Source organism: Anabrus simplex, chromosome 9, assembly GCF_040414725.1.
Source record: "Anabrus simplex isolate iqAnaSimp1 chromosome 9, ASM4041472v1, whole genome shotgun sequence".
Lineage (NCBI taxonomy): Eukaryota > Metazoa > Arthropoda > Insecta > Orthoptera > Tettigoniidae > Anabrus > Anabrus simplex.
The window spans coordinates 94,574,074-94,586,445 of NC_090273.1; the positions used below are offsets into that span (position 1 = coordinate 94,574,074).

At 38.5% G+C, this 12,372-nt stretch overlaps 1 protein-coding gene across 1 annotated transcript in view; it reads left to right on the forward strand.

The window, feature by feature from the left end:
- The first annotated feature begins 796 nt into the window (after nt 1-796).
- Nucleotides 797-12,372, forward strand: part of LOC136881029 (galectin-4) — a 33,529-nt gene continuing 21,953 nt past the window's right edge. The window contains exons 1-2 of the mRNA XM_067153621.2: nt 797-900; nt 4,457-4,664. Of these exons, the coding sequence (XP_067009722.1) occupies nt 4,458-4,664 (207 nt within the window). The 5' untranslated portion in view covers nt 797-900; nt 4,457. The remainder of the gene's footprint in view (nt 901-4,456; nt 4,665-12,372) is intronic.

Here is a 12,372-nt window from a genome sequence, read left to right on the forward strand (position 1 = left end):
CCGCACAACGCATCATGTTCAATGATGAAGCGACTTTCCATGTTAGTAGTCAGGTGAACAAACAGGAAACAAACACAATGTTCAATTTTGGGGCCTACAGAACCCACATGCAGTCAATGAACATGTACGAGATTCGCCCAAAGTCAATATGTTTTGTGCAATATCCCAATGATCTGTTTACGGCCCATTCTTCTTTGATGGAAACATGGTTAACGGTCAGCAGAATCTCGCTATGTTACAAAACTAGTTGTTTCCAAGGCTGCATGAAGACAACTTCATTTTTCAACACTGGAGTCGCCAATTGCGTGAATATCTGAATGAAACCCTATCGAACCGTTGGATTGGTCGTCAAGGAGCTGGCGACTTAGCATGTCTCAGCTGGGCTCAACAGACACCGATTTGACACCCTGTGACTTTTTCCTGTGGGGTTTTGTTAAAGACACCGTTTATGTACCACTACTCCCACAGAACCTGGAAGAGTTGAAGAACCGGATCCGTACTGCCATAACATCAGTGACCAAGGGCATGCTTGCCCGAGTATGGGAGGAATTTGAGTATCGATGTGATATTGTTTGTGTTGCTGATGGAGGACATATTGGACATCTGTAATCTGAACTTGAGAGGTTCATAAACATGTGTGTAAAGTTTCATATTCGTACAGTATGTCTTACAGTTTAATTATATGCATTCGAAATATGTATATTCTTTTTGAAACACCCTGTATATAAAACTTTCAAGGTCAGCTTTATAATAATCCTGTATCTTAAAATCTTTTGGTAACCAAACTGCCTTGTAATTTTTTTTTTTATAGCCATCACCACTTAAGGGTGAATTGCCACTGCTCTTTCAGCCGGGCACACTCATCATTATTAAAGGCTTAGTGAAACCTCGAGCTATAAGGTAAGGTTTAAAAAGACACATAGTTCTTTCCCAAATTCCATGCTAAAATATCTCTAAAATGAAATCTTCAGTGATATTAGAATTCCTTTCCTTTGTTACTCTGCGCAATAAAGCAAATAAATTTGAAAAAATTATTCTGAATTTCACCATCAGCATTTGCAGTATGAGAAGGCATATACAAAGGAGATATCAGCTGATGGTTTAAGAGAGATTACAATAATGTAGAATCTGCTGAAGACTAATGGCCTGTTATAAAGATATTAATAGAAATTGTATTATGAGTACATGTATTAAGACTACCCATTGTGTGTGCTGATTGTTGATGGGTTTAATCTTTGTAATTGCAGCAGTAATGGCATCTAATGGCAATGAGTGGCAGCAAGAGACAAAGCACACCTCAACTGACTAACAAGAGTCAATCAGTGTAATGTTAATGTCGATAAGTTTTAGGGATTTAGGACATCGTAGGTCATGGCATTTTTTCTTCTTTCAGCTCTATAATATTGGGACTTTCAACATCCCACCATTCTTTTATGATTCCTTTTTCTGCAAGTCTTTGAGTGATTGTTCCTTCACATCTTCTTTCCCTCATTCGATAGTCATGTTTTCTATCCTCCTGATCGATCAATCAATCAGTCAGTCAATGATCTGCATTTAGGGTTCTTGCCCAGGTGGTAGATTCCCTATCAAACATCAAAGACATCATGCTCACTCTGATTAAACAATAATCACCATCACTCTTGTAATTACTTCTCAAGCTTGTTTATGTTTCCATCATCGTCTCATGTTTTTTTATTATTATGAGGGTATTTTCGAAAATAAGTTTTGCGAGTATATTATGCCCAGAAATGTATCTAGGGAATCAAATTTAGTGTGAGTAGAGTGTGCTACTACTTTGTGTTATTTGAGGATGCCCCTGATGATATGGTGCACTCAAGCACATTCAATCATCAGTAATGAGGAAACTTCACCCAAGATGATGTTTTTCATTTTCCCACATAATTTCCATAAACAATGACTCACTTCTCATACCTCATCATAAAAGGATGATGTCTTCTTGGACAAAGATGGAAACAGTGCAAGACTGGAAATGTAGGGGGTAAGTTCCATGTATTCTCAAACGAACCTTTCCAGAAGAACTTCTGTTGATGCTACTGTATGGGTCTCGTGTTATCATGCAGGAGCACAACACCAACTGCCTAGGTGTTGTTTGAGGATGCCCTTGATGATATGGTGCACTCGAGCACATTTGATCAGCAGTGATGAACGGTGATCCGCTGTTTAGTGTGAATCATGGCATCTACAAATTGAATGTTGATCTCTGAAGTTTTCTTTTATAGAAAGAAGCTATACTTTTCAGTATCGACTCAGTTAAATGTAACTTAAAAAGTTCTTCAGTCTGTCGAACAGACAGATTAAAATATAAATATTATACTGCAACATACCTGTAAAATAACACATTATTAAACAAGGGATAAAAATGCACACTATTAAACAAAGAATGATATATTTTATTCTTAAAAGATCATCATCAGATTCTATCAAGTCAGACTCAAGTATTTAGAAATAATATTCATGTTTATCTCTGTTTATTATTTAGGAACTTGTAAATGTTGCACTGCCAAACTATGAAACAGACTGCCCACCAAACTCAAAATGGGCCAAGATAGTAGTGTAATAGCGAATATTAAAAAGGATCAGTAGCATATAAGAATATTAACTTGTCACTAAGCAACGCAAAGCAGAAGATAAGCAATTTGGCGATATATGTATAAACGGTAATAGCATAGAAACACAGAGTCCAAAGAAAGGAAACGTGCAGCAAGTAAATAAGAATCACACAGGGGGAGTGAAAAGGGCAAGAAAATTAAAATCAATATAAACAAGGCAATATTAACAATCAACAAAAAGAATAAATTCAACAACTGTGATAAGATACAAGGCAACCAATAAGAGTATTGCATAGGAATAGTAAAAGGGAAAACCTTGAGAAGCGAGCGAAGATATGCCACATTTACAATATTAAGGAATCTATATATTTAAAAAAAAAAAAAAAAAAAAAAAAAAAGAATGAAAACCAGAAACTTTAACAGTACAATATGGTGAAATTGAATGAACACTAATGTAGGATAAGGATAAAAACAACGAGGGGACAGGGAAATGGAAATAGGATAAACTATGGGAAAGATTCCCTACGCTGGGGTAGTATGTCATAAAAGTCTCAGACGCGTAGAACAGTAATTCACTTCAAACAGGCCGCATAAATATGCAGATAACAGTTCTCATAGTCCTGGGTAGAATCCGTATTTAACAGAGAGAAGAGTGGAGTCTGTTTGCATAATGTAAACACAGGTGTAAGCTGGCAAGAATAAAGAAAAGTGAAGGCTAGATAGCCTAATGAATATAAAGATGAAGTAATAAGTTCATAGTTCTTGCTCACCAAAGAAACAGCAGATGTACGGTACTCCACCACTCTGATGCGAGAACAGACTTAATTTGAGAGGGGTGGAGCCCATGAATATCAGGGAGCAAAGAAAAGTCTACAAGTCTGCCAGAATAAAAAGCCAGCATGTTCGAGAAGCGCCACGTCACAATCACGTGTCCACAGAGATGTGTACAGCATGCATGGCAATAGGCGGCGAATGTCGCAACATCAGAAGGGGATGACGTCATTGTCACATGTTGAAGAGAGCTGGTGAGCAGCAGGCAGACGCAGCAGTGTAGAGACGATGGCAGCAAAGCAGTCGAAAAAATACAGCGGCCGAAGGTAGGATAAAATGCAAAATATGTAATGGCGATCGTTACAAACTTAAATTCTAGAACTTATTTTAATAAATTGTTTTATCTCCACTTCAGAATGGATAAACATAAATATTATTTCTCAATATTTGAGTGTGACTTGATAGAAACTGATGATGTTCCTTTAGGAATGAAACATGTCATTCTAATTTAAGTGTATATTTTTATCCCTTGCTTAATATTGTGTTTATTTTTACATGTATGTTGTAGTATAATATTTGTGTTTTAACCTGTGTGTTCAACAGACTGAAGAGCTTTCAAATTACATTTCTGAAGTCTATGTCACTGGACATCCAGCCAGCTTGGTATAAACGGCGACACTTTCATGCCCATTGTGGAACTGCTGACACCATTGCAGAATCGTTTGTTCTGGCATCCTGTCTGGACCATACACCTCAACAAGCCATTTATGAATTTCTGGCGGACGATTGCCCTAATCTCCTCATTTGTGTCTGTCTGTCAGCCATCGTGGAGCAGTGCTTATGGCTCAGGCATGTACACAGCAGTCGTTTTTCTTTTCAGACTACTCATCAGATTCATACCATGGACTCTCCTGGACATGTAGCATGCAGTGACAGAGGCAAATATCCCTGAACTGGAGACTTGTATAATTTCCTCTTGCATACATTAATTTAGAACATATTAATATGAAAAATTTATGTAGTTACCCTCATAATTCTGTAAGAAATTACCGTTTTTTAATAAATATTCATCAGTAAAGGAACTCTTACGATTACATCAACCTCTCTCTGTGCAGAATGTTCGTCAGTTTCACCTGTGGAACTTCTGCTAAAAGTGACTTGGCATTCCATCTACATCCTCACTTTGAAGAGTATGTGGTATTACGGAACTACAGAATAGATAACCGCTGGGGAATAGAGGAGACAGCCTCTTCCAGACGATTTCCTTATAAGCGCAATGAAGATTTCCAAATGCAAATATTTTTGTCCTATGATAACTTTCTGGTAAGATCATCTATATTTTTGATAATTTGCTTCATTCAGTTCTCATTTATATGTGAAGCTAGGAACTAAATATTATTCTCATCCTATGTGTCTCTTTAAAAGAAGGATGAGCTGCTCTGTATGGCCAAAAGTATCTAGATACCACCGTTCCATAAGAGTGGAAATGCTAAAGGATCTAAGTGCCAAAAGTGAAATTTTTCAGGAAGCAAAAAAACTGCACATCTTTGTGAGAAATGAATATTTATTTGTAATTAAACACAAATTAACTCTTTATATGATTATAAACATGTTGACAAAGGTTTGTTTAATTATCTTCAAACATAAAATAGTTATGTGGCCTTTTGAGCAGAAAGATCTAAGCACAAAAAGTTTTGACACAGCTAATAGATCTAAGTGCCATGAGACAGCATTGACTTTATTGAACTAACAGCTGTTGGAAAAAGTCCTTGTTCTTTTCATCCACACAATCAATAATGGTGGAAAGATCTTTTTGCTTGTTTGGTGCCAATGGAACTGTAGCTGGAAGTTTTTCCTATTCCACAGCTGCAATGTCTTTCATTGTCTTGCCTTTCTTCAGTACATGAAAATTCTCCCAGTCACACAGATCAGAAAAGGCTGTTTTGCAGGACACAATACCAGGCTGTTGTTTGCTTATTTTCAGCAAAGAAACCTGAGTGATAAGAAGTTTTTTTTTTGTATCAATGCACTCAGATGCCTTTTTCTCAGAGTCGAAGGAACTGTCATAAGTGTTCAACACTAGGAAAGGTTTTGTAGGCCTAGCTTGGTTGATCACATTTTCAAGATCCTCCATTACTTGCATTTTGACTGTCTTGCTGCGGTTTTCCATAAGAGCGAAATTGCGATCGGCAACTGAAAAACTGTGCCCAGACAATAGAAATTTATGTTCTACTGACTTGAAAGTACCCCATTCTTCTATGTACATGTACAAAAATATTAATATTTGAATTTTTTATTAGGCCTAAGCAACTGTCACTCCATACAACAAGATTTGTTTTTCTGTTTGGAAGTAAACCAGAGTTTAGAGCCTGCAAACTACAAGAGGCCATCTCATTCCCTCTTGCTGGGCTGAGTGGCTCAGACGGTTGAGGCGGTGGCCTTCTGACCCCAACTTGGCAGGTTCGATCCTGGCTCAGACCGGTGGTATTTGAAGGTGCTCAAATACGTCAGCCTCGTGTCGGTAGATTTACTAGCACGTAAAAGAACTCCTGTGGGACTAAATTCCGGCACTGCGGTGTCTCCGAAGACTGAAAAAGTAGTTAGTGGGACGTAAAGCAAATAGCATTATTATTATTTTACATCCCCTCCTCTACCTCCATGCCCTCTCCTGCCACAAGCACATTATGCCATCCTTCGTCTCGGTAATGTGAATGTTAAAGTTATATCAAGAGAGTTGATGCAAATAATACATGTTACTGTGCATCAATTTAGGCAAAAGGAAAACTTATTCTAAATCCACAACAATGGTGCAATTTTGGCTGTGAGGTAATGTGCTGGATATTGTGTCATTTTTGAATACAGAGAGGGCACTCTCAGCTTTTCTATGGTGTAACTAGAGTGCAAGCTCGGCTAGTGGCAGACAGCTGTGGCACATAGATCCACTAGCACAGCAGGCCTGTCTGAACATAGGACTAGCGCATTCTGTTAGGGACGGTAGCAACTCAAAGGAGCAAATGAGGCACATAAATCCCTTAGCACAGCACTGGTGCCAAGACATAGATTGGTTAGCAGTGATAAAACACAAAAGTTAAAAAATGGCACTTAGATCCTTTAACATTTCCACTCCTCATTTATATTGTAACATTCTTTGAGCAGGTTAATGCATAAGGTAATAAAGAAAGACATTTAAAACATGAACATAAACCTGAAATAGTAAAACACGTCGTAACATGAAATTCTGAAACAAAGTAGGAAGAACTACAACTATGATTAGAATGTGGGAAGCGGCATACAAACCCTATGAGATTGTGAAACATAGCCTTTTGTGGCCAAAGATTTGAAGACTGTAATTTCCCCAAGGTCACAACATATTTTTGTTTTTAATATTCAAAATTCAAGATTTTTAAAACAGAACTCTAATCACAGAATTGAAATGAAACAAATGAATGTACTTTTCCATAGCTTGACACATGTGTAGTGCACTAAAAGAAAATTTTATAAATTATTTGGCACAAAATTTACACATATTGAAAACCTGTTTGATGATACACATTGATTAACCTGAAGGCTATCCCATTCTACACAAACCAAAATCATAATGAAATTTTACACTAACTCAGCAGCAAAAGAAACCAGGGTCATCGCTGAAACACTACATGTCGATGACCCAAAGAAATGATTACTTGAGTTAGGTTAAAGGGAATTACAAGGCAACAAACCAGATGAGTAAGTTAACATAAGCAAAAAGGTCGGTCTTATGTCAGCAAGCGACAAGTGCAGACGTGTGAAGAGAGGAGTACGGTGAGACACGGTGGGAGTGGAGCAATACCAGGTGGCTATCGGGAGCTGGCTGAGAAGGTGGAAGATAACTACAGGGAAGACGGCAAGGGGAAGATTACAGCGGTGTTGTTCGTGATAGGAGGGGTGGAATTGAACCCCGGCCCGAACGGCAATTTGAATTGGGAAGATATAGAGAGGATTTGGGAAGTGATGATTGGAGTGTTAAAGGAGCAAAACAATACGGATAAGGTAATGGAGAAGCTGGAGGATTTGAGCAAGGGACAAGAAGAACTCAGAGACTGGATGAAAAGGCTTAAGGTAGAGGAGGAGACTAAGTCAGGAAGACATGAGAAAGAGATTCAGGGGTTAAGAGAAAAAGTCATGTCTTGAAGAGGAGGTTGTGCTATTGAAGAGAGGGGTGGTGGGCATAAGCCAGGATAGGATGAAGAAATGCCTTTTCATATATGGAGTGCAGGAAGAGGGTACAGAATTGAAGACAGATATAATATATAAAGTCATGGATATTATACAAAACAAAATGAAAATCAACTTTAGTGAGGTGGGTATTGACAACGTGGTAAGAGTAGGGAAAGTGAAGAGCAGTAGGCTGATAAAAGTTCAACTGATATCTACAATAATGGCAGACATGCAAGCAATCTTCAAGGAAAGAAAATCTGGATTAAGAGAGACATGGGGAGAGAAGACAGCGAGATCCTAAGAATCCTGAAGAGGCATCAAGGGAGAGCAAGAGTGCAGGGGCTGAAAGCGTAAATTAGTGGCCAACAGCTGTGGGTATCCAATGGAAATTGGAGACGATCCTGGACTGTAGCAGAGCTGAAAGTTATGGAAGAGAACCTGAAAGAAGAGGATCTGGGTTCAAGACAAGATGGAAGACAGGCAGCAGATCAAGAGGAGCAAAGAATCGAGACAAGAAGTGAATCCAACGAAGAGGTAAGTGTGCAGTGCAGCATGGAACTAAATACAAGATCCCAGGAGGTAGGGGTGGTGGGCGACACCCAAGAAAAATCTAATGTAGAACAAAGGAGGCATGAGCATAAAATGAAGGAAGTGGATCAAAGGACAATAAAAATGGGAGAGACATGCTGTTGAAGGGTAGAAGCAGGAGTTTAAAAGATCTGTGGGGTAAGAAAAATAAAGGGTACGGAGAGAAAAGGTAAGAAAGAACGCCCTAAATTGTCAAGATATGAAGGGGTGGAGATAGATGGAGAAAGGCTAATGATGACAAGAAGTAAAAACAAAGAAGGTAATGGAGGAGGAAGGAAGGGCAAGTTATAACTAGATTGGAAATTAGGATTTGTAAATATTGAAGGTCTGTTAAGCAAAATCCAGTCTAGAAAGCTAAGAATAACGGCTGAGAGGATTCGTCGTGCTGACCACACGACACCTCGTAATATGCAGGCCTTCGGGCTGAGCAGCGGTCGCTTAGCAGGCCAAGGCCCTTCAAGGGATGTAGTGCCATGGGGTTTGGTTTGGTTTGGTTAAGCAAAATAATAATATCAAGGTGATAAAGATAGTTGAAAGTTATGATATTGTAGCATTACTGGAGACTTGGATATAACCGGGTACGGAGATAACTTGGGGGGGTTCAATGTTAAATGCAAGGCAAGGAAGAAAAACATAAGGAGAAGGGGCCAGCGCCTGAAGGAATAGTGGTGTTAATTAAAGAAGAAATCAACGAGTTAGAAGAAGAAATTGATAATGATCTAGATGAAGTGTTATGGTTAAGATTTAATATAGGAAGGGAGGAGGGAAAAGAAAGAAAGATATGTATAGCGTGTGTTGATTGTCACCTGAAGGGATCTCCGTATGCTAATGATAAACTTTTGGAGGAGCTACTCTTGGAAGTCAGTATGATCGGGGGAAGTTCGAAGAAGATGGAATATTACTACTTGGTGATTGGAATGACAGGACAGGGGAATTATACCAAATGTTTTGCAAAGAAGAAGAAGTAGACTTAAGGGTAGAAAGAAGAAGCAAAGATAGGGAAAGAAACAGTTATGGAAGATTGTTACTGGAGTTCTGTGAGGCAGGAAAATTCTGTATTTTAAATGGCTTCTGGGAGGGGGACAAAGAAGGGAAATTGACATATATATATATATATATAGCAGCTAAAGGGGAAGTGTGATTGACTTAGTGTTGTGTTCGGGAGATATTCTAGGGAAAATTAGAAGGATAGAAATTGTAGATTGGATAGAGTCACACCGTGCATCGATAGAGGTGTGGATAGTAAGGAACATAGGGGAAGAAAGGACAGGGCTTAAAATTAGAGTGGAAGAGAGGGGCAAGAGCTATTCTAAGTATATATGGACCAAGAGTACACATGGAGAACTAGAGGACTTTATGAAACGGGAGATTCAGTTAATTGAGTGTGGGTGGGAAGTAGCATTAGGTGACAATAACATAGATAGAGCATTGGACCCAATTGAGTATCCTATAAGGAGGGCGGCACAGATGGAGCAAGGGAAGAGATGGAGGAAGAATGGAAGGGATGGATGGTACAACAAGGAATGCAAGATATTAAAGAGCCAAGTTATTAAGGCTTTAAAAAAAATATAGATTAAGTGAAGATGTGGAGGATAGAGAATCTTTCTGTAGGTTAAGGAAGGAATACAAAAGGAAAATTGCTGAGAGGAGGAAGTTATGGATAATATAACAAACAGAGGTGATTAACAGGGAATGTAAGTTAAACCAAGTGGAGAGAGCATGGGAAAGAATAAACAGAATTAATAAAGGAGGGAAAAGGTTTGATAAAGCTGTAATCAAGTATGACCAATGGGTAACTTACTTCAGTTGCTTGTTAGGAGTTGGGGATAGTCGGAAGTGTGAAGACAGGATGACGAATACATGGAGAAACTTAGAAATTAGTATATACAAACTAGACAAAGAGATCTCTATAGAAGAAGTACAAGAGGTAATAGGCAAACTCAAGAATAAATCAGCAGGGGGAAGGAATGGCATAAATAATTTATGCTGGAAAAAAAGTATGGAATTACAGTCAGTTGAGGGAGGGAATAGTTAAATTATTCAACGGGATCTTCGATAGCGGCATCATACCGAAAGAATGGGAAAGCGGAATCATCTGCCCAGTCTACAAAAAGAAAGGGAGCAGAAACGTACCAAGTAATTACCGAGGAATAATGTTACTGGACTTGCTGAGTAAGATTTATACAGGTGTTTTGGCTAATAGGTTAACGATCTGGACCAAAGTCAGTCAATAATATCAATATTCCAAGGAGGATTCCAGAAAGGAAGACGAGCAACAGACAATATTATGAGAGTCAGGATGATATTGGATAAATATTTAAGTGGAGAAAGAGGTTGTGTGTACCTTGCGGCCATCGATTTTAAAAAAGCTTTTGATACGGTCAGCAGAAAAGCACTGGTAGAAAAAATAGGTAGGTTGGGGGTCTCAAGAAAAATGATATGAGCGATAGAGATGTTATACAAGAAGGTTCATTGCTGTATCAAGCTAAAAGACAATTTAATTAGCGAGCCCATAGACTGCAAGATGGGGCTAAAACAAGGATTTAAACTTTTGCCGCTGCTCTTCTTGTTGTTCATTAATGACATTTTGGAAGGACACGGTAGAGAAAAATGGGCAGTACTGGTCATGAATAATCTAGACATCCCAGGTTTGATTTTTGCAGATGATGTCATATTAATGGCTTTGACAGGAAGGGGTCTACAAAAGAGTTTGGACAAGCTGTCGGAGTTCGCAAAGAAGTGGGTATTAAGATTTAACAGCAACAAATCCAAGGTACTAACTATAAGCAAGATCAAGAGGCGTAAAGCGAAAAGGAAATGGAAGTTACAGGGAGAAAGCATAGAAGAAGTAGACAAGTTAGAATACTTAGGAGTGCTATTAAATGGATGGGGGGGATGGGAAGATCATATCAAGAGGGCAAAGTGGAGAGGGATTGAAGCACTTTCTATGGTTAAAATCTTAATATCAAAATTCCCAGGGATAACCTATAGGATAGATTAGTGTTGCAGACATTAGTTTAGAGTAAGGTACTATATAGCGCAGAAATATCGGGGATGGGAATAAAAGGGATATGTTAAACCAAATCATACATAAATTTAGCAAAATAAGTGTGAGGCTACCTCAAAGCACACCAAACATGGGGCTGGCATTACTATGTGGAGAATATATAGAAGTAGATTGCGTTTAGAGGGTCCTGAACTATTGGATGTGAATGCAAAGAAGACAGGGTGGTCTAGTGGTTCAGGAAGCCTTCAAGCAGCAGGAAAAGGGTATGTATGCAGAGAGTTGGTTGGTAAAAATTAAAACCTACATGGAGAGGATAGGTTTGGGTTACATTTGGATGGAGACATGGAAGGCTAAAGGGAAGTAGGGGCCAGAGAGCTACGATAGCTAGAGTTAAAGACATTCAAAATGCAAAGGTTGATAGAAGAATGTGGGAAGAGAACTTCTCTTAGTTTATTTTACAAGGTACTCCAAGTCTCTAAGATTAATGTAAGATTTAGAAATAAAAGATGTAAAGGGGGATTGATTTGGTGGATAATGGGACTGCACAAGAATAAGGGATGGATTAGGAGAAAAGACACCTCATTATGTATCTTATGTGAAAAGAAGATGAATGATCTACATCTAATTGAGGAGTGAGAGAGAACTGAGAAATTGAGAAATAAGTTTTTAAGTGAGGAAAAAATAGTGATGTATAGACACAATGATAATCCAAGGGTTATTACTTGGATAGTAAAAGAGTGGAACAGTGAAAACAATTTGAACCAATACTTAAGTGCCATGAGGAATCTGTGTGAAAAGAAAATGAGTTCGGAATGTTGCTTAGTTGTAAATAGTGACGATGTAAGTGATCAAACAGAATAGAATTTAAATGGTAAAGAGGACAGACCAGTTTCAGCAAAAAAAAAAAAAAAAAGGTTTGCGCACTCAGCAGAATGTCATGTTCTGTCGGGGCCAGGCGATAGTGGTATATCATAATACTAGGTCGGCTGGCCCCTTGCAGGGAACAGATGAGCAAGAACCAGGCATTAGTTTGCATAATGTTGTGCTACTTATTTTATTTTATTTTGTTCATCCTTTGCCTCGGGATTCCTGATAATTAGTATCATGAATTCCCTCACACCAGCGGTTATCACTACTGGCGGGAGATATTATTCTTATCATCTTATTTTATTTTATTTTGTTCATCCTTTCAGCATCGTGGGTAGCCTCGCGATTCTCGATAATTATTATTGTGAATTT